At 47.5% G+C, this 22,086-nt stretch overlaps 2 protein-coding genes across 4 annotated transcripts in view; both read right to left on the minus strand.

Annotated features, from left to right (window-relative positions):
* HIRA (histone cell cycle regulator) overlaps positions 1 to 22,086 on the minus strand; it is a 101,909-nt gene that overhangs the window by 26,766 nt on the left and 53,057 nt on the right. For all 3 annotated transcript variants that reach the window (XM_012776596.2, XM_020285319.2, XM_075996783.1), the window contains 9 exons: positions 10,609 to 10,813; positions 10,153 to 10,257; positions 8,295 to 8,443; positions 5,833 to 5,994; positions 5,193 to 5,251; positions 4,735 to 4,840; positions 3,330 to 3,452; positions 2,718 to 2,881; positions 653 to 741 (listed from right to left, as the gene is read on the minus strand). In XM_012776596.2, coding sequence (XP_012632050.1) covers positions 653 to 741; positions 2,718 to 2,881; positions 3,330 to 3,452; positions 4,735 to 4,840; positions 5,193 to 5,251; positions 5,833 to 5,994; positions 8,295 to 8,443; positions 10,153 to 10,257; positions 10,609 to 10,813 — 1,162 coding nt within the window. The remainder of the gene's footprint in view (positions 1 to 652; positions 742 to 2,717; positions 2,882 to 3,329; positions 3,453 to 4,734; positions 4,841 to 5,192; positions 5,252 to 5,832; positions 5,995 to 8,294; positions 8,444 to 10,152; positions 10,258 to 10,608; positions 10,814 to 22,086) is intronic.
* On the minus strand, positions 10,825 to 21,941 carry LOC142863534 (zinc finger protein ENSP00000375192-like). The gene is made up of 3 exons (XM_075996845.1): positions 21,933 to 21,941; positions 12,589 to 12,762; positions 10,825 to 11,763 (listed from the first exon to the last, which is right to left on the minus strand). Exons 1-3 carry the CDS (start codon positions 21,939 to 21,941, stop codon positions 11,614 to 11,616), a joined length of 333 nt encoding a protein of 110 aa, XP_075852960.1. The 3' UTR covers positions 10,825 to 11,613.

A 22,086-nucleotide genomic window follows, 5' to 3' on the forward strand; every position in this document is an offset into this window, starting at 1 on the left:
TGTGCCCTGACCGGCTTTCTATCTGGGTTCATGACACCTCTTTCAGCAGCTCCTGCTGCCCAGGAGGAAATTTCAGCTCCTCACAAGGTCTCCCACAGGCACCTCCTGCTTGTCCCTCCACCTCACCTCACATCACTCTCTTCTTTTGCCTCAGATGTGCCAGCCACAGTGGCCTCCAACGGACTATTCCTCTCTGCTTTTACTATCACCTAAGTATCTGCAGGGCTGGCTTACACTTCTCTCCCGAGGTCTTTTTTCCCAGACACTCTTGTCTCACCACCCCTGCCAGTCTTAAAAGTATCCTACTGACCTAAGTGCCTCCATGCTCCTGTGTGCCTCCCTACCAGACTGTGAGCTCCAGGAAGGCAGGGAAGTCGCTTTTGTCTTCACAACCAAACTCAGAGCCCCTGCAGGCAGCCTCTCTTGGCATGGGCACGTGGCACACTGCTCCCAGGCTCCTGATGCCCAGGGCCCAGCTCCAGCCAGGTTGTGGAGGGCTGTCATGTTGCCCTCTCAATGACGATGGACCCAAGGCAGGGTGCTGGAGAAATCTAACAGTGAAGCATTTCAAATCACTTTGGCTTATTTTTAAAACCTCTACCTTCACGTTTTAAGAGAGAATTCTTGCAGCAAGAAGGAAAGAAGCACCTACCACTACTGTTGACTCCCACTGGCTTCCAGTGGAGTAGTGAACCGGACCCAGTAAGTCCTTGCATATTTCTCGGAGTCGGTATTCAAACCCTAATTATAGGGGGAAAAAAAACAAACAAAACAGAACAGAAATAGGAATACATTATAAAAAGAAATAAAAAAATCAAGAATATGCTAAGTTTTTGTGTATATTAAAACAGAATGAATGCTTATTTTTTTGCCTTCTATGGGCAAAATGCTCCTGCATGTCTTTCAATCAGATTCTCACTCATTCGCCCACTCCCCTGATGACACATGCAGCACCCTGTCTTGTGCTGGGCCCAAAGGAGAAATGAGATGTGGCCAGTTCTGTGATGAACCCCCAGAGGTGATGGGAAAACGTGGGAAACTGAGGCAGGAGGGGAGTGGGCTGATGAGATCTGCCTGAGAGAGGACAGGCTGGCAGCTGGTATGAGAGGTGGTCAGGAGGGTCGGGAGGCCAGTCCGCAAGAGGTGAGAGGTACTGAGCAGGGAGCGGCCCCTGCAGGGAGGGGCGTGGCCCGACAACTCAAGGTTACAGGCACTGCCAGGTGGGGCTGCCAGAAAACCTAGAAGCAGAGTCTGGGGGGTTTGTCAGCTCTTGTGGGCAGCTGAAACCGTAAAGAATGGATGAAATCGCCCAAAGAAAAGGATGGAGAATAAGAGGGATGAAACTGGAATCTGAGGAATTCTGGAAGTGCATGACATTGCGCTTTAACACTTGATTTCTCCTCTTATGGTTGAGGAAACAAGGGTCAGGGTTGGGGGAGGGTTGTGTATGACTGATGTGTGGACATCAGAACAGACATGGAAGATGGAGAAAGGGAAGCAAGTAGTAGAAAGATCCCACAGGTGGGTGGCGGGCTGGACAGAAGGCAGGGACACTGCACAGGCACCACAGTGAGTCCTGATCAACACCCCGATGAAGCAAAACAGAGTGGAGTAAGAGGAGGGGTTGGGGGGGCAGGGGGCGTGGCCTAAGATGTGACTAGAATACTGTGGGAAAGGCATGAGGGCTTGGGAAGGCTGAGTGTTCAGAAAAGCTGGGGCCTACATACCCTGGGCAACCACACAGACCTAGTGGGAAGAGGAAACATCAGATTCATCACTGGAGTTTGCCAGGGAGGGAGGGAGGGCTTCAAGTTGATCAGCAGTGTTTGTTGTCATGACAAGTGTATACACAGAGTCAGAGGCACATGGGACATATTAGTTCTGGGATCTGGGAATTACATTTACACGGGTTTGATATGTTTTTCTCTGTCTTTTCTGTACTTATTTTTTTCTCTCAATTATAATCAAAACGGGGAGGGTGATGACAAAAGCAAAGCAAAAGGCCAGGAGTGCCATGGAGGAGGTGTTCCATGACCAGGCTGGGCTGCATGGTGATGCAGGGAGAACTTTGGGAAGCCCATCGCATGTCCTTGCCCCTGGAGGTCAAGTTCAAGTGGGAGACAGCCTGGTAAGGCAGGAATAGGGAAGAGAGTACAGGGAAGAGACAGTACAGTCTCTTCCAGTACAGGGAAGAGAGGCTATTGGAGGTCACTCTGAGGTCAGTACAGCCACCTCTTCTAACACACATGCTCCCTGCAGGGGAGGCCATGAAGGGGCATATGTGCTGTAAGAGCCTTGGCAGGGAGTATGGGGGCTGGGGGACCAGGGGAGGCACTGGGCAGCAGGCAAGACTTTCCACACAAGAGGGGTTTAGAGGAAGAGAATGCTACCATAAAACGTCTACCCTTCCCACTACCAGTCCTCCTACTCCCCGGCAGGAACATCCTCAGGCTCTCTCTATTCAGGGACCTGGAGCCTGTAGGGGGCTGGGAGCATGCTGAGCTAATTGCAGCTCATGCTGGGAGGCAGGCTGTGAGTCTCACCTTACTGATGGGAGCAGGAGGGGCGCCTAGGGCCAATCATGTACCCATGAGGAATTTGTGAGAGTGCAGGGAACCCTGGACCACTGCACCTCTTCTCTGATTCATAGGGACTGAGCCGGGTATGGGAGGGTGGAGGGGCAGAAGACAGCTGCTCAGGGCTGCCAGGAACCTCACCTTCATTCACAAGGTACCGTGCGTAGAGGAGGAGCCAATGGCGGTACTCGTGGCTAGACTGCAGGGTGAGTGCTGCTGCGACCTGGTTCTCTAGGTAGGCCAGGGTGGTCTCCTGCTGCACCACATGAGGCACGGAGAAGAGCCGGGCAGCCTGCCTTCCCGAGCTGCAAAGACCCGTAGAGCACAAACTATGAGGGAGTGGGTACTGCCCAGAGGTGGGAGCTGCCTCCATGGGCCCCAGGTGAGGCACTGGCAGGTGGCAGGTACAAGGGCTGCCAAGGCCTCCCTCCCACCAGCTGGTCTACTAGCAGATGCCACTGACTCCTTGTTGGCCTACCTGTCCCACATCACAGCCATGGGCCCCCCCAGGAGTATCTCACCCTATACTTGCCATCTGGTCTGCTTAAGTGAACACCCCCACCCCAAGATATTACCTGATGCAAGTCCACATCTCTTGCACCCCCAGCCTGCACCACCCAGCCTGACTGTGCTGAGCAGCACTTGGGACACAGACAACTGGAGACCAGGCTAGGGTAGGACTGTGCTTGCACCAACCCAGTCACTTCCTGGGGCAGCACTGTGGATGATGGCCATGGCACTTAGGTCACGTACTTGGAAGTGCGGCCCTGGATTATGGCTAAGGGTCCTGAGCACAGCATAGCGTCCTGGGATGGCAGGCTGCTCCTAAAGTCTGCACACAGCGCCAGTGAGTCCTGCTTGTCAGAAACCAGGTTCCTGGGGAGGCAAAGGCAGGAGTAGAGCTCAGGGAAGCAGGAAGCCACAGAGTAAGTAGCAAGTCTCAGCAATATGCGGGCAGAAAGCCAGCAATGGCTATGTGCTCCTGAACTTCAGAACAGGTGCTTATCACTGACAGCCTTCCTAGTGATGGGCCTGGCAAGTTATTGTTCCCAAGAAAAAATGAGTGACAGTGAAGGTCACTGACAGGGCTCTTGCTACAAACACTTCAGCTCCATGGGCTTGGCTCCTGATGACTGTGGGGACCTCTGCGTGTTGTGTATCCCAGTCCCCGGCTCCAACATTGCTATGGCCTGCCCAGGGTCCCACGAGGCCCAGGCCTTGACAGCTGCCGAGAACACCAGGCCTCAGCCTGCCTGTGCTTCCACAATGACCCCAGGCAGGCAGTTCTCCTGCCTTCTCTAGATCCTTCACCTCTTTGTTAAGAAAACATTCTTCATAAACTTAGAACAGCCAGGAGCCTTTGTAAATGTCTCCAAAATACGAACACATGTATGAGAGTCAAGATCTCTCTTTGTAAGTAATTGGCCTATTTCCATTACTACAATCCCCAGCATTATACAATTTGGAATAGCAGCTGGTGGAGAATTTTTTTTTTAACTCAAGAAAAGAAATTTTAGTGTGAGTATAAACTTGTACTCGGCAACTCTTAACAAAAAAGGGGCTAGGAGGCAGCAAGCTTTGGTTCTTAAAGACCAAAGGTGTAGGCAGAAGAAAAAAGAATTTCTTAGAGCGCTATGACACAATTTATATACTTCATGTGTCTGGGCTAAGATTTCTGATGTATAAAGGAATTTTACAAGTACAGAAAAGGGTTCTAGATTCCAAAGTGGGCAGAGAAAAAGCATGGCTCCGGCACCTGGGCGAGTGAGTGCACACCCTTACTACTTCTCTAAGGACGTCTCAAGTGCTATTGTGGTCCTACTAAGCTCACAGAAACTGACTAGTGCTGGCAAGGCTACCGTGGAGCTGATTCGCCTTCACAGACGATGGCTAAGAAGGCCAGTCTGGAAACACGTATCTGGAACCATAAAAATTTTCAAATCCCTTTTCCAAAAAAAGTGGCCCCAATAAAAAATGCAGGAGGAGGACAGCACTCCTGCACACATGCTCTGAGGGCAGGGGCCAGGAGCTGCAGTATCCCACAGGACGGGGGAGCAGGCACTGGTTGTTGTTGTGGCCTGCACTCCAGGGCCTGACCCTCAGGGCTTGGCTTTGTTGTCCAGAACAGACATTCTCTCCTGGGGAATGGCTTGCTTACCATGTTGAGAGTGACGGATTGAAGCAGTACGCCTTTCCATCAGACAGGTTCATTACTGGGATTCCATGCTGCGTCAGCAAGATCTGTGACACTGTCATATCACTTCCTGGGGGACACCACAGGAATGAGTTCTGGGTGTGTTCTCATCAGCAAGTGTTTGCACACACAGCAAAGGAGAAATCTGAATCATGGCTCCCATGGTCTCAGCAGCAAGCACCTCCCGAGCAACTAGAGAGACAGTGGGTCTCACACTGCTACCCACCAAGAGCTCTTGGTCACTTCTTGGGGACCCATTCAAACATGCCTTCAGAAAGCATGCGTCTCCCTGCAGCATAACTGCACCCCCACCTCACAGAGAGCCCAGGGCTTGTGCCCTCTAGGCGGAAGGGGCCCTTCCGCAACATCAGCCCCAGGATCCAGGCCCCAGGGGAAGAGGGGCGGCCCATGGCCTGGGTTACCTGCCAAGATGGAGTGTAGAGACTCTTCTTTCACCACAACCACCTGCCTGTGAACATCCCTAGGAGGGACACAGGGAATAGCTTACTCCCTAACCAAGGTAAACATGTCAGAGTGTGCCTTGGCCACCCAGACACTCATCCAGTCCCTTCCCAGGCCCCAGCCCTGGCCTCTCCTAGTGAGAGGGGTCTGGACAACAAGTGGCTTCTGCTCTCCACAAGCCACTACTCTCCCTCTACAGAAGTCCACAGCGCAGGCCCCAGGCAGCAGAGCTATAGGGGTTACCCATGATGCCCACACCCACTCTGGGAGAAGCTGGGCCACAGCAGCTACACCAGGAGATGGCCACACTGCCAGCAGAGACCCCACTTCTGATGACCCCACACGGGACCCTGGCATGTGCACAGAGGCAGTGCAACTGGTTATGTGGGCTTCTCCTGTAAGGGCAACTGGGGCCCAGGCAGGCTGCCTACCTCCCTCTCACACACCCTCAGCCCTCAGCCCACATGAGGTGGCAACACAAACACTATCACTGACTGCTCGGTGCCTCCTCCACTGCCTTCCCTGCCCCTGTAGCAAGGGACCTGCACAGCCCTGTCCTACCCTGCCCAGAGCCCATCCCACCCTGTGCCTGCCTCTCACCAGACGGACAGTGTGGCTGCAGCAGTGAGTGCCATGACGTAGGAGCCTGTACAATGCAAAGTAGAGATCGGGGACGGCAGAAGGATGGGAGGAAGGAGGCGGCGACCACTGGTGGAAAACACTGACAGCATCCTTTTTTCACAGGCGACACATACCACGTCACTGAGTAGGCACAGGAGGGACAGGTGTCACAGGGGCTGGGCTCTACTGAGGCAGTAGCCCTGGAGGATGCCAGAGCCTTCCCTCTGCCTGGGCCTTCCTCTGGTGCAGGTACGGCCAGAGGGAGAGGCAGAGAGGGCTGCAGTGAGGATAGACTTCTGTCCTTCTCCCAGTCACAGGGCTACTCATGCTCTGCTGAGCTCATGCTGATGCTGACTGTGGGGGGCAGGGACCTTGGAGGGCCCCTGCACCTGACAGTCACCCAAGAAGCATGCCCCACTCGTCGGTGGCTACACAGTGCCCATGCCAGTCTCCTGGAATGATGAGCCAAACCAGTCCTGAGAAGGCCTGTGATGAGGCAGGCTGGGAGAAGTGTGGGGACACTGGCTGTGTGCTCAGGAGGCTGGCTAGCTGGGGTGGGAGAGGCATGTCACTTCCAAGCAAGCAGGGCCCCAAAGGAGAACTCACGTCTGGACATCGTCCAGTGTCTCTTCTGAGAGACTGGGTGAGGCACCCTACCTAGTGAGGCCCCTGAAGCCCAGCCACAGGCCCAGGGTTGGGCCAGAGTTCAGACCCTAGGCAACAGCACAGGTGTGCAGCCACACAATGAGATCCTGGCCACAGGATCACCTGGAGCCCTCCCGTGTGCCACTTCTATCCTGCTGAGCCAGTGGCCTCAGTGGGCTCACAGGAAGAAGTTCAGGTAAGGAAAGAATTCTACCAACTGCCTTCCCAATGAGACACTGTTGTCACTGGCCTCTGAAAACAGAGAGGCAAGTGAGACGCTTTTGTTTACAAACGTCTGTTTGGAGAGTATGAATCAGAAAACTCTGAGTAGGATCCAGCAGCAGAGAGTCCCTTGTAGTGCTGTGATTGAATTCTATCTGCTCGGCCGGGCGCGGTGGCTCACGCCTGTAATCCTAGCTCTCTGGGAGGCCGAGGCGGGCGGATTGCTCGAGGTCAGGAGTTCGAAACCAGCCTGAGCAAGAGCGAGACCCCGTCTCTACTATAAATAGAAAGAAATTAATTGGCCAACTAATATATACAAAAAATGAGCCGGGCATGGTGGCACATGCCTGTAGTCCCAGCTACTTGGGAGGCTGAGGCAGGAGGATTGCTTGAGCCAGGAGTTTGAGGTTGCTGTAAGCTAGGCTGACGCCACGGCACTCACTCTAGCCTGGGCAACAAAGCAAGACTCTGTCTCAAAAAAAAAAAAAAGAAAAGAAAAGAAAAGAAAAGAAAAATGAAAAAAATGAATTCTATCTGCTCATCTCTGATGGTCAGAGCCTTCCTCAAGCCAGCGCACTGCAGAGGGAGCCATTGCTCTGGGGTTGCAGGACTGGGGAGCATGGGCAGACTGCGTAGGAGGGGAGGTCCCAGGTTGCACGGCAGGCCTCCCCAACAGCTGCTGCGTTGCTACAGAGAGGCTGTGCTGAGAGCCCTTACCCCTCAGCTGGGCCACGCCACCTCCCTTGGGGCCAGGGAAGCACAGGCACCTGAGACTGGGAGCCCAGCCTGCTCCCTCCCAAGGGAGAGTGTGGAGGATGAACAGAATGCTGGGGTCCTCCTAGGCCACTACCATCAACTCACTCAGAACCCAAGGCAATCCTGACCTAAGATTTCAGATCTAAGGCCACAGACATGTATGAAAGCACTTACATGAGACCTCATGGCAGATGATTCCAGGTCTAATTAAAATGACTGTATCTGAGCAATCATCTTGGTAAAACCCTGGTATGGGTATCTATCACTTGGTCCTTCCTGGGCCCATGCCTGGAGGGCATCTGAGGAAAACGCTGGTGCTCTTTCCAGACCACGTGCAGGCAGGAACAGAGCTCACGTACATCCCAGGAGCCCATTGGAAGGCACCAGATCAAGCTCTCTCCCCAAAGTGTGGAATCTGGAGAGGGCTGAGCTGGGGACATGCGGGACACTCAGAAATCCATCCTGACCACCTTGGATGAAAATCTCGGATCCAAAGGAAGAACCAGCCCTGAGCAACCCCCACATCAAAGAGAGCCAGGAAGACCTCAGCCTGGAACTGAGCCTTTGGGGATCTGACCAGACAAGGGAGTTGGACCACCAGGCTCAAAGCCTGGCTTGGGTGACCCTTAGGGATAATGATGTCAACTTTGTTGGGTGTTGGAGGTGACAAATGTGCATGCTTGGTGGTGGTAGCCTCCATGGGAATGGGCACTTGAGGGGCTGTGCACCTCCCCTGAGACAGGTACATTCCAGGACAGCAGTACGTGGTGCCTGCTTGACATGACAAGCCGGGCAGGGCTAGGCCCTGCTGCCCTTACCAGCTACCAGCTGCAGTGAGGATCCGGCTGGTGAGCACCGTCTCCCACTCCTTCCCCTCCCGGTTGCACTTCAGGCGGCTCAGCTTTACGCCCCCCACAGCCGTCACTTCATTCTCCACCTCAATGTACATGGAGGGATCCGAGCTCACCTATATGGAGGAAGCAAACACATGTCTTTTGAGGTGACAGTGGGCCTGGAGCAGGTGAGATGCCGAGAGGCTCTGCAGCCCTGGGCCCTGAGGCAGGGGAGGACACAGTGAGGAGAGGTCCAGTGGCAGGGCTGAACAGGAAGTCCAAAGGGCCAGATGTGTGGTCCCCAGGTTAGGGAGAGCACTGGGAGTCGGTTTCTAGCCTGTCATCTATGTGGCTGAACAGTCAGAGAAGAGAATCAGTATCAGAGCTAGAGACCCCAAAGTCTCCCATTCCTACCACCTCCTCACACAGGGAGTAACTTGCCCTAAAGCACACCATGAGTTGGGGCTACTGCCCTCCAGGGACAGAGCTGGGACTGAGACCTGGGTTTCTGACCCTCCACCTAAGGAATCTTCAAAGACTATAGTGCTTGGTAAAAACAGAGCCCTGATGGTGCTTGGAGACAAAGTCTAAGAACCCATGTGGCAGTGAGCCTTGGTCTGTTCGACGGAGACCAACCTGGCGGGAGTGTCCCCAGTATCATATGCACAAGGAGAAGCTAGTGCCTGGCACTGAATGGGCTCAGCCGATGCATGCCAGGGGAGCTGACCAACACATTTTTCCTACGGAAAGCCAGGCAGAGCTGCTGAACTGCCTGCACTCATGTGACCACATGTGGGTGAGTGGAGCCGAGGGCTGCCTGCTGCTGGATCCTGGTCCCCAGAAACCAAGGACAGCTGCACGTAGCACTGAGCGATGAAAACACCCAGGGCAAGGGCTGGAAGATTGTGGGAAGGGGGTTTGGTGCCAAAGGCCAAGAAACAGGGCATCAGGGAGGGAGTTTGCAGGGGGCACCTGTGAGTTTAAGAGCACGTCTGAATGCTGCCAACTGCTGGTGGTGCCCCTGCCTCCACCCACATTAGCAGTAAGAACCAACCCTGGGGGTCCCTACCCCTTGGCTTCATTCCTTACATCATAGCCCAGAAGAGCCTGTGGCTGGGAAGGGCTAACATCTGCTCCCTGGCACCTTGCTCAGCCTGTGCCCAGAGCACTGTGGCCAGTGGGAACTGATGTGTACACAGGGATCACGAATGTGCCTGAGCTGAGGTGCAGAGTATGTAGAGAGGCAACCACGTGTGCAAGAGCTCCATGCTGAGGGAGGCCTGCACACTAGTGATGGGCTGAGTGACCAGAGGGCCTCTGGCTATAAAGGATTGCTAGCTCCAGAGCTGTGTTTTGAATAAGTGCAGGGTTATGCATGGTCACAAGCTTCTATTCCATGAGCTCGAACAGCTCTGATGATGACTGTTGGCACTGAGGAGGAGACAAGGCAAGCAGGATGGTCAGGAGACAGACCATGACCTCACAGTCCAATAGGCACTAAGCCTGAAGTTGCCCAGGGCCAAGTGTGGAGATGGAGGAGGCTTCCAGAAGGGTCACCTGAGATGAGTCTTGAGAAGCTGGCTATCCAGAAGATGTGGTGGTAAGGTCAGCCCTGGCAGTTGGGACTGAAAGAACAAAGCCAGAGGGAGGCTCGTAGATGAGGGAGAGGAGGCTAGCAACCTTGCTGAGACTTGGTGGACACACTGATCGGCTACGGTGCCCCCTAGGTGTTGGAGGACCACTGAAAACCAGTTACTAAGGCAGTGACAAGACAGCATTTACAAGGGGTGGGGAGGGAATGTTTGTACGCGCCTGAGGGAGTCGGTGGGTATCCAGCACTCACCTGGAGGGTGAAAGCTCTCTGGGGGCCTGGAACTGGCAGTTTCAGTGCAAGTGCTGGTGCAGACAGACACATGGCCTCCTTCTCTGCGGTGAGGGTAGCTGGAGACTGGAATAGCCAGAAATACCCCTTAGCCCCTGAGCTACTACTGGGGTAACTTTAGATAAAGGCAAGTTACCCAGAGATCAGGTGGGCCTGTGAAAGGGCATTTCTGTCTACTCTGTGATGGAGAAAGGACAGGGGCATGTGACAACAGTCCCCGTTTTATAGACGTGGTGGCTGACACCAAGAACTGCTCAAGGACTCTGGGAGTGTCAAGGGCAGGTCTAAGGGGAGTCTGTCTAAGCCAGCTGGTTCCCAAGGTACCCCACATTGCTGAGGCACCCCATGCATGCAGGGCCTCCCAGCACTGAACACAGGGATGCGGTGGGGAAGGCTGGGTGGATCAGGTGGCCTCACCTGGACAGATAGAGCCACAGGCATGAGACGGGCGTCCTTCCGAGGGCGCCCTTTCTTCTTCTTCTCTACTGTCTCCACCTCGAGCTCAAGTTTTCTCTTAGACAGCGAGGAAGGCTTGGCCAAAGGGACCTTTTCGTCGCTGTCACTGCTGGTCTCCAGGAGGTCCCGGGGCCTCAGCTCTTTCACAAGGTTCTGTTCTTTTAACCTGCACCAAAACATCGCATCACCCTTCCCTTCAGAAACTACACAGGCAAGCAAAGTGTGAAGTGAAATATTTAAAGTGTTTTAAAAAAACCCCACCAACCTAGAATTTGGTATCCATTGAAATCATGCCTCAAAAGTGAAGGAGAAATAAAGACGTTCTCAGACAAAAACAAACAAACAAACAAAACACCTGAGGGAACCTGTTGCCAGAATACCTGCCTTGCAAGAAATGTTAAAAGTTTTTCAGAGAGAAGGAAATGATGCAGGTCAGAAACTCCTATCTGCATGAAGAAAGGAACAGTATTAGAAAAAAGAATAAATGAACATAAAATAACACCTTTTATTTTTCCTATTCTCAATCTAAAAGGTAACTTTCTATTCAACCTGTAAGAGTAACTGTGTCTTGGATGACTGTCACTTGTGAATAGGGCAATGAATGGCAGCAACGCTACAGGGCAAAGAAGGGAGGAACGGCAGCGCTCTGTGGTGAGGCACCTGCGCTACCCATGCAGCGCTACAATATCATCTGAAAGTGGGCTCAGACTAGTTGTAAATGGTCACTGCAAACTTTAGAGCAACCACTAAAAATTTTTTTTAAAAAGAAGTATAATTAATAATGCTAAGAAAGGAAAGAAAATGGAATCAAATAAAATGCTCAATTAAAACCAGAGAAGGCAGTAAAAGAAGGAAAGATGAAAAATAAAGAATAGTGCAATGAATAGAAATAGTTAAAAATATGGTAGATATTCATACAATTAGGTCATTATTTCATTTTAAATGTGAAAACTCTAAATACATCAGTTAAAGACAGAGACTGACAGACTGGATTATAAAAGATGTTTTAGGCCAGGTGCAGAGGCTCACACCTATGATCCCAGTGCTTGGGGAGGCCGAAGTAGGAGGATTGCTTGAGGCCAGGAGTTCAAGACCAACCTGGGCAACACAGTAAGACTCTATCCCTACGAAAAAATTTAAAACTTAGCCAGGCACAGTGGTGTGCACCTGTAGTCCTAGCTACTCAGGAGGCTGACGCTTGAGCCCAGGATTTTGAGGTTGCAGTAAACTATGATCACACCAGTGTACTCACAGCCTGGGTGATAGAGCGAGACCCTGTCTCTAAAAAAAAAGTTTTAAAAATGGGTTTATTTTTAAAAATATAATATAAGACAAAGATAGATTGAAAGTAGTTGAGTGCGGTGGCATGTGCCTATAGTCCCAGTTACTTGGGAGGCTGAGGTAGGAGGACTGCTTGAGCTAAGGAGTTTAAGTCTAGCCTGGGCAACATATTAATAGCAAGACCTTGATTTTTTTTTTTTTTTGAGACAGAGTTTCACTCTGCTGCCGGGCTAGAGTGCTGTGGCATCAGCTAAGTTCACAGCAACCTCAAACCCCTGGGCTCAGGTGATCCTCCTGCCTCAGGCTCCCAGGTAGCTGGGACTATAGGCATGCGCCACCATGCCTGGCTAATTTTTTTTTCCTATATATTTTTAGTTGTCCAATTAATTTCTTTCTATTTTTTGTAGAGACAGGGTCTCGCTCTTGCTCTGGCTGGTTTCAAACTCCTGACCTTGAGTGATCTGCCTGCCTCGCCCTCCCAGAGTGCCAGGATTACAGGCTTGAGCCACCACGCCCGGCCAAACCTTGATTCTTAAAAAATAAATAAATAAGCAAGGCATGATGGCTTATGCCTATTATCCCACCACTTTGGGGGACTGAGGTGGGAGGATGACTTGAGCCCAGGAGTATCATAGCAAGATCCTGTCTCTACAAAAAAAAAAAAAAAAAAAAACCCAAACAAACAAACAAAAACTCCTCCCCCACAAAAAAATCCAGCTGGGCATGGCGATGTGCACCTACTATCCCAGCTATTTGGGAGGCTGAGGCAGGAGGACTGACAGAGCCCAGAAGTTTGAGGCTGCAGTGAGCTTCGATCACACCGCTGCACTGCAGCTAGGCGAGAGAACAAGACCCCATCTCTAAGAAAGCCCACAAAAATACAACAGAATGCTACTGTATACTTAATGGACCACAGTATAGTGTAAACATTAACTTTTATATGCTGGGAAACCAAAAATATGTGTTTCACTTGCTTTACTTTTGATATCAACTTTACTGCATTATTTACTTCATTGTGGTAGTCCGGAACCGAACCTGTAATATCTCAGAGGCACTCCAGTATATCTAACAGGATGTCAAAAGATATGTTGCAAAAACTGATAGACTACAAAGAGAACCAGACAAATCTGGTATTATTGTTAGAACTTCAACATTCTTCTAACAGAAACTGACAGATCCAGCAGATGGAAAATCGATATGGACATAGTTAATGGAACAATGTCATCAATGTCTTGGATTTAATTGACATTTATAAAAATACTTTGCAACAATAGCAGAACACATATTCTTTTCAAGCTCGCAAAGAACATTCATCAATACAGAATACTTTCTGGGCTATAAAGCATACTTTGCATATACTAACAAATTTAACTGAATAGAAATCATACTAAGTATGCTCTCAGACCACAATGGAATTAAAGTAGATATCACTAACAGAAAGATAACTGAAAAACCTCTAAATATTTAGAGATTAGTAATATACCATGAGCCCTCTGTATCCACAAGTTCTGCATCCACGGATTCAACCAATCACAGATTGAAAATAAAGTACCTGTGGAATGCGGAAGTGTGGATGAGGAGGGCTGACTTTTCACATCCACAGGTTCCACACAGCCAACTGTGAGACTTGAGCATCCATGGATTTTGTTATTCCAGGGGGACCTAGGAACCAATCCCCCAGGGATACTGAGGGACGACTATACTTCCAATAACACATGGGTCAAAGAAAAAGTCTCAAGAGAAATTAAAAAATATTTTGAATTAAAGGAAAATAAAAACACAAGTTGTCAAAATTTGTGGAATACAGCGAAAGCAGTGCTTACAGGCACTAAACGCAGGCATTAGAAAAGACAACCTGAAATTGATAATCTAAACTTCATCCTTAGGAACTAAAAAAATACATAAGCAATATATATTTAAAGCGAGCAGAAGAAAAGAAATAACAAAAATCAGAGCAGAAATCAAGGAAATTGAAAACAGGAAAATAACGAAGAAAAATCAATGAAATAAAAAGCTAGGTCTTTGGAAAGATCAGTACTAATATCAGAAATGAAAGAGAGGCCCTCACTACCGATCCCATGGGTAATAAATGCATCATAAAGGAATATTATCAATATCTCTATGTCCACACATTTGATAACTTAGGTGAAATGAACCAGTTCCTTGAAAGAAACAATCTACCAAAACTCACACAAGGAAAAATAGATAATCTCAATAGGCCTGTATTTGTTAATGAAATTGAATCAACAATTAATAACCTTTATTTTCTTTTTCAAAAGGAAAGCATCAGGCCCAAAGAGTTTTACTGGTGAAGTCTACCAAACATTTAAGGAAGAAATTGTATCAAATTTCTATAATCTCTTACACAACATATAAGCAGAGGGAATAATTCCTAACTCCTATGAGGCCAGCATTACCCTAATACCAAAAACAGATAAAGATATAACAAGAAAGAAAAAACTACAGATTAATTTCTCATAAACATAGATGCAAAAATTATTAACAAAACATTAGAAAATTGAATTCAACAATGTATAAGAAGAATTATGCTTCACAACCAAATGGGATTTTTTATTCTAGGCATGAATACTGACCCAACATTTGAAAGCCAATTAATGTAATCTATCATATTCAACAAGGTTAACAGAGAAAAACTTCATAATTAAAAAATTACATAATTACCAGTAGACAAAATTACATTTTATAAAATCCAACACCCATTCATGATGACAACTCTCAGGAAACTAGGAATAGTAAGGAATTTCTTCAGTTTGATAAAGACTACCAAAATCCTATAGCTAACATCATACTTAATGGTGAGAAACTAGAAGATTTTCTCTTAGGATTGAGAGGAAGGACGTCCCTTCTTATTAATCCTATTCAATACTGTACTGAAGTCCTAGCTAATTAATAAAATATCTTAAGAAGGAAAGAAAAGGTATAAAGATTGGGAAGGAAGAAAAAACTGACTTTGTCCACAAACAACATTGTTTTTGTAGAAAATATCCAAGAATGAACAACAACAAAAAAAACCTGGCATGAATAAAATTATAGCAAGGTTGTAGGATATAATGTTAACATATAAAAGTCAATTGCTTTTCTATATATCAGCAATTAACAATTAGAATTTGGGCTTTTCTTCATGCTTGGTTCTTTAATTACTAATTCAAACTCTTTACTTGTTTTAAGTTAATTCAGATAGTTGATTTCTTCTTGAGTCAGTTGGTAGTTTATGCCTTTCTAGGAATTTGTCCATTTCAATTAAGTTTTCTAGTTTATTGCTATACAATGAAATAGCATACCTTCAAAATCCTTTCTATAAAGTTGACAGTAAAGTCCCCTTTTCATTTCTGATTGTATTTATTTATATACTAATCTTTTATTTTAGAGATAGCATCTCTGTTGTTCAGGTTGGAGTGCAGTGGGTGACGTGATCATAACTCACTGCAGCCTCAAACTCCTGGGCTCAAGTGATCCTCCTGCCTCAGCCTCCTGAGGAGCTGGGACTACAGGCGTACGCCATCATACCTGGTTAATTTTTTAAATTTTTGGTAGAGACGGGGTCTCACTATGTTGCCAAGGCTGGTCTCAAACCTCTGGCCTCAACTGATCTTCCCACTTTGGCCTCCTAAAGCATTGAAATTACAGGTGAGAGCCCCCTTGTTCAGCCACTAATCATACTTTCATACAACTTTATGTCCTGCTTTTTTCAAATAACACTCCATCTGAACTACTTGTCCATAGTACAGTCCCTGGTCCTGTGGGGGTGTGGGTCCAGGACCCCTTATAGATATCAGAACCTGAGGATGCTCAAGTTCCTTATATAAAATGCAGTACTTGTAAATAACCTGTACACATCCTCCTGTATACTCTACATCACTTGTAACCTCCAATATAAGACCTACACATCACTTCTTTCACATGGATTTAACGCAGTACTCAACATGTGGCAAATTCAAGTTTTGCTTTTTGGAACTTTATAGAATGCTTCTCCCCCAAATATATATTTTTCTTCTTTTTTTAGGCTAGTCAAGCAGTGGGAGTGAAGAAGGAACAAAGAAATCTATAACTGGTTGTGATAAATTAGTTATAAACACCACTGTATTTGGACCAAGCTTTTTTTGATCTGCACCTGGCTGAATCCATGGATGCGGAACCCATAGATACAGAGGCCTGCTAGTACTGTAGTCTTCGTAAATATTAATGAGACGTTCCATAATTGATAGCCTACTCATCCGATGCTTCTATTTTGAAGAAGTTGGATAAATGTTCTTTGTTATGATGCTAAAATAAACGTCATGACCACCACAGAATCTCTGGGTCACAGGCACCATTGCTGAACTGATTTCCTCATGGAGTCATGAATTACATTCTTGCCTAGTGCCCAAGAGCCCTTATCCTTGTCTGCATTCTCTTTGCTCAGCTACCCTTCCTCTAGGCATTGCCTTTGGCTGTTCTTCCTACTGGTAGGCCCAGGTCATAGAAATGTGGGCAGGTATATCATCATGTAGAATCCTGAACTCTTTTCATTTGCACCCATGGGAAAAACTGGGAAAAACCAGAAGCCCCCTCCCTAACTCTGTTCTGTAAATCCAAAGAGCCGTTTTCCCAAGAGGGAAAAGCATATACCCCTTGGTGATCAGACCATGGCTGGGTGTAATGGCTCATGCCTGTAATCCCAGCGCTTCAGGAAGCCAAGGCAGGAGGATTGCTTGGGGCCAGGAGATTGAAAACAGCCTAGGCAATATAGCAAGTCTTTATTTCTAATTCCCCTGAAAAAAATTAGCCAGGAGTGGTGGCATGTGCCTGTAGTCCCAGCTACTTGAAGGCTGAGACAGGAGGATCCCTTGAGGCCAGGAGTTTGAGGTTGCTGTGAGCCATGATGACACTACTGCACTCCAGCCTGGGCAACAGAATGAGACCCTGTCTCTAAAAAAAAAAAAGTCAGATCTTTGCCTCTCCAAAGGGCCTGTTTTATTATAATATAAAAATTGAGTCATATACATTTTCATATTAAATTTTTTTGTTAAATAAACTTCTGTAATAGTCAAAAATGAAAAATGCATTCTCTCCCAGATATTCTGGATATAGAAATAGAATATTAGCTTATTCTAATTTTTTCTAAGATGAATTTTCCTGGTTGAGACTGATTTCAAAGAGTTGTATGCATTAGAATGGAAGAATCTTATTAAATGTGAAACATGGGGGAAAAAGTCAGACTTTTGGGTAACTGTAGTTTTATAAAATACATTAAGGTCACAGCAACGTCAAACTATTATACAAGCTTCTAAGTGATCTGGTTACTTTCTGAGCTCATCTCAACACTGGCCTCGGAAGTTCTCTAGCTTGGCACTGCCCCAGCATAGAATGCTTCACTCTATGGTTCGGACCTCTATGAGAGCCCTGACAAGTCTCCCCACTCCTACCTCTGCCAGATACCCCGTTCAGGGACCCTGAGACCCCCCCAGCCTGCATGTGGGCCTGTGCCAGTGGTCATCCAGTGCACAGATCTAGATACCTGCTGAGGAAGAACATAGCTGGCCAGAGCCGCCCCACTTACAAACAGGCTCCATCCTAGCTTCTGTCTGCTCCAGCCAACTTGCCCTGCAGTCACCTACCTCAGGTCCCTCTGTGACTGTAACTGACATATGGCCTTAAGGGAGGGTGGAATGGAGGACCCACAGGTTCACCCAGGGCTGCCTCTCTGCACCTGGGATGCTAGCAGTTGGCTCCCAGAGTCATCAGAGGCTATTGACTAAGAAGTGCCAGTCAGGCTGCAGGGGCCTCATTGCCCAATCACTGCAGGGAACAAAAAAGGAACAACAGCGGAAGCTGACATGTGCTGCTCACCGTGAGACAAGGTAAAGGAAGAGGCTTACAGGCCAATGCTTCAGGAATATCTCCTATGAGGCAGGTTCTCCTGGAAGGTCCATTCTGCCCATGAGGATGGACTCATAAAGGCTACATATCTCAAGATCACTGCCTCCACCCTCCAGAAGTGGGAAGCTAGGACTCAACTGCAGGGCACATATGGCCCCTGAGTGCTGCTGCTAACCACCACGTGACATTGCACATCAAAGGAAAACCTCCACTGACAGATGTTTTAAAGGGTTCCTCCTGGCTTTAAATTGAGAATCAATGCAAAAAAACCCAGCCATAGTAAGAAAGCTTCTGCATTTTCTGTAAAGCCTTTGTTAAAGGTACTGGGCCTTGTTTTATGTTATTTTCCTCATAAGAGGATCCAACCCAATCTCCTCTTAGAATTTAGCACCAGACTCTTGGAAGCTCACCGGACACTCGCAGTCTTGGAAGCAAGATGCTTAGCCCCAGGTGAATGCTTTCTCACTGCCACTCTCAAGTGCGAAGCTAAGAATGACAAACGTGACAGCCCCTTATTCTACAAGTCTTGCTAGCACCTTATGTAGGTCTTGTGAGACCATGGAAACACAGCTGCTGAGGGATCAACCCTGGTGGTGTCAGGACCTCTGATGGGTAGTCAAGACATTGCCTACAGCAGCCCAATTCAAGAGGTATCCTCTGGGCTTCTCAAGCAGAATGTGCAGACCTGAGAGATGGGGGCCATAGAAGCCAGCAAGGCAAACGTGGGGTGGCTTCCTCAACGAAGACTTTCTGTCTATGTACTCTAGTTTCTCTCAGCTGGGGCATTCATTTTATTTTTTCTGGGAAGAACTCGCTCCATCTCCAAAAAGGGTTTCAGCACCCTCTGGTAAGCCTGTCACCTCTCCCTTGACAGCTGTCGGCAGCACATCCTCCCTGGGGGACTCCTCCCTGTACTCCTCTTCAGCTCCATCTTCTCACCTCTACCCCTGCTAGCTCCTCAGCCAGAACACTCTCCTCCGCTGACTCTTACCTGCCCTCAGATGTCAACTGACTTTTTTTTTTTTTGAGACAGGGTCTTGCTCTGTCACCCAGGCTGGAGTGCTGTGGCGTCATCATAGTTCACTGCAACCTCAAAGTCCTGGGCTCGAGTGATCCTCCTGCCACAGCCACCCGAGTAGCTGGGACTACAGGTGCCACCACACCTGGCTAATTTTTCCATTTTTAGTAGAGACAGGGTCTCGCTCTTGCACAGGCTGGTCTCGAGCTCCTGGCTTCAAGTGATCCTCCTGTCTCAGCCTCCTAGAGTAAGCCACTGTGCCCAGCCTGCAAAATGTGCCAACTGACTTTTAACCTGCAATGATCATTATTTCTCTTTTCTAAAAGTATTTTTTGGGTTCATTTCCAAATCTATCTGGTCCTTTTTGATGGTTTGCCATTCTTTTTATTTTTTATTGAGATATAATTCATATACAATAAAATTCACCATTTTAAAGTACAGAATTCAGTAGTTTTTGGTATATTCATAAGGTTATGCAACCATCACAACTATCTAATGCCAAGCATTTTCCTAATTCCAAAACCAAATTCTGTACTCATCAGCAATCACTCCCCATCCTCCCCTCCTCCAGCTCCTTACAACCACGATTCTACTTTCTGTCTCTGGATTTGCCTATTCTGGACATTTCATACAAATGGGATCATATAATATGTGGTCCTTTTTCTTTCATTCAGCAAAATATCTTCAAGGTTTGTCCCTGTTGTAGCACACATAAGTACCCCATTCCTTTTCATTGCTGAGTAATATTCTATTGTATGGATATGCCATTTCGTTTATTCATTAGCTGACAGATATTTGGATTGTTTCCACTTTTTGCTTATTATGAGTAGTACAGATATGCACATTTGTGGACAAGTTATTGCATGACAAGTTTTCAATTGTCTTGTGAGTTTACTTAGCTGTGCAATTACTGGGTCATGTGATAACTCTATGTTTAACCATTGAAGTAACTGCCAGACTGTTTTCCAAAGCTGCTGGTGGATTTACATTCCCACCAGCAGGGTGAGGGTTTCAATTTCTCCCTATCCTCACCAACATTTCTTATCTGATCATCTGACCTTCTGATTGAAGCCATTCTAAGTGGGTGTGAAGTGGTATGTCACTGTGGTTCTGATTTGTATTTCTCTGATGGCTAACAATGTTGAGTGTCTTTTTATATGCTTATGGGCCATCTGTATATCTTCTTTGGAGAAATTACTATTTGAATTCTTTGCTTATTTTAAAATTGTGTTATTATTATAGTTCTTTTACTGCTGAGTTGTTAGAGTTCCAAATATTCTCTTTCATTCTGTGGGTTGTCCTTTCACTTGATAGTGTCCTTTGAAGCACAAAAGTTCCAAATTTTGATGAAGTCCAATTTATCTATTTTTTCCTTTAGTGGCTTGTGTTTTAGGTGTCCTAGGAACAGTTGCCTAATCCAAGGTCACATAGATTTCTATGTTTTAAGAGTTTTATAGTTTTAGCTTTTATATTTAATTCTTTGAACCTTTTAATTTTTATATACAGAAGAGAATATTATCTTTCCTCACATTTTCTATTTTATCTTTCAAGTCTTTAATGATTTCAAGCATATTTCTTTTGTAGTTGCCATCTAACAATTCTGTGATTGGAGATTTATAGAAGTCTAAACCTCCTGTCTATTCTGTCTCCTGACATTTGTGCACAATGGACTATTTCTTCCTATGTCTTGTTCCTCTGGATTTTACATTCATACAGACTGTTTTTTTATTGGTGGGAATGCTGTATACGCTGGAGTCAGGAAACATCCCTGCAGGGTTGAAGTGCATCTCTGCCAATTGCCTCTGTATGTTAATTATACTAGAATCCCCTGTGTTAATTTCATTTTTGTTGTTGTTGCTGTTGAGACAGGGTCTTGCTCTGTCACCGGGCTAGAGTGCAGTGATGCAATCATTGCTCACTACTACAGCCTTCAACTCCTGGGCTAAAGTGACCCTCCTGGCTCACTTCCCAAGTAGCTAGGACTATAAGTACATGCAACCACTCCTGGGTAATCTTTAAATTTTTTGTACAGACGGGTCTCACTATGTTGCTTAGGCTGGTCCTGAGCTCCTGGCCTCAAGAGACCTTCCCGCCTTGGCCTTCCAAAGTGCTGCAGTGAGCCAATGCACCTGGTCTATTTCATGTCTTGGCTTGGTGATTTCTAGATAACATAGGTAGTGTTAAATTGACCCTGAATCCACATGAAGACAGCCCTGTGGTTATACACTTTTAAGGGAATACTGTTTTCTTAACCTCAAGGACAGGCTGAGCCATGTTCCTGTTCTGCCAACTGCATTTTTCTAGTGCCCGCTTCATACAGGAGCTGCCCTTCATCAAGCAGTTTCACTTGATGCTTGGTGACTTAATTCCAACCCCTGCATAGATCAGGCCCAAGGCTTTATCTCAACTTGGTGTGGCCACTAAAACTCAAGGACCTCGGTCACCAGGTCAGCAGCCCCCTAACCTAGTTCCCATGGTGTGGTCCTGTCCACTGCTCTGGTTTTTTGGTTCGCTTTTGATTTTGGATCCTGGTACTGCCCTTAATTTCTTGCAAACTAGTTGTGCATGTCAGGATATGAATTCCATTTAATCCAGCATTTCAAAATACTTAGTAGCAGGAAAGTTTTCAGATCCTCCATATTGCTGGACAGAGAAACTGCTAGACAAAAAGATAACACTGAAATTTTTATGCTAAAATCATCTTGATCAGACTACACAGCATAGTATAAGGTTCCACACCAAGTTCATAGAAATAGCATCAGGCTTGCAGGGAGGGTTATCCCACACTAGGCTGAAGGGGCTGTTCCCCAAGGAGAACGAACCTTTCCCAGACATGAGGTTTGAGATCTTGGGCAAAGACCCAGGGCAGCACAGCACACTAAGGCACCATCCTCTCCAAAGACAGGCTTCATATAAATGTTTCTTTTATTGGGCATCTGCTGGCTGTGTGGCTACTTCAGGAATCTCTGATTGATGTCCCCGTATTTGGCTGATGGTGGCACAGGCTAGGGGTATCTTCCCAGGGCCGCCTCCAAATGGGATTCGACCCCAGAAGACAGCTCTCAAGCCCCGTCCAGCCCCCATCTAACTCCAGCTCCTGACTCACTGGGCACATGGCGAGCTCCCTGCCACCGCAGGAGTGCACAGACGGGCCCTGGAAAAGCTTGGTGCCAACAGCAGTGGCTGAACACACTCAACCTGACCACTGCAAGAGAACATTCTCCTGAAACTCCAAGACGTGACTTGGCACTTATGTGCTA

Source organism: Microcebus murinus, chromosome 22 (genome assembly GCF_040939455.1).
Source record: "Microcebus murinus isolate Inina chromosome 22, M.murinus_Inina_mat1.0, whole genome shotgun sequence".
Taxonomy (NCBI): Eukaryota; Metazoa; Chordata; class Mammalia; order Primates; family Cheirogaleidae; genus Microcebus; species Microcebus murinus.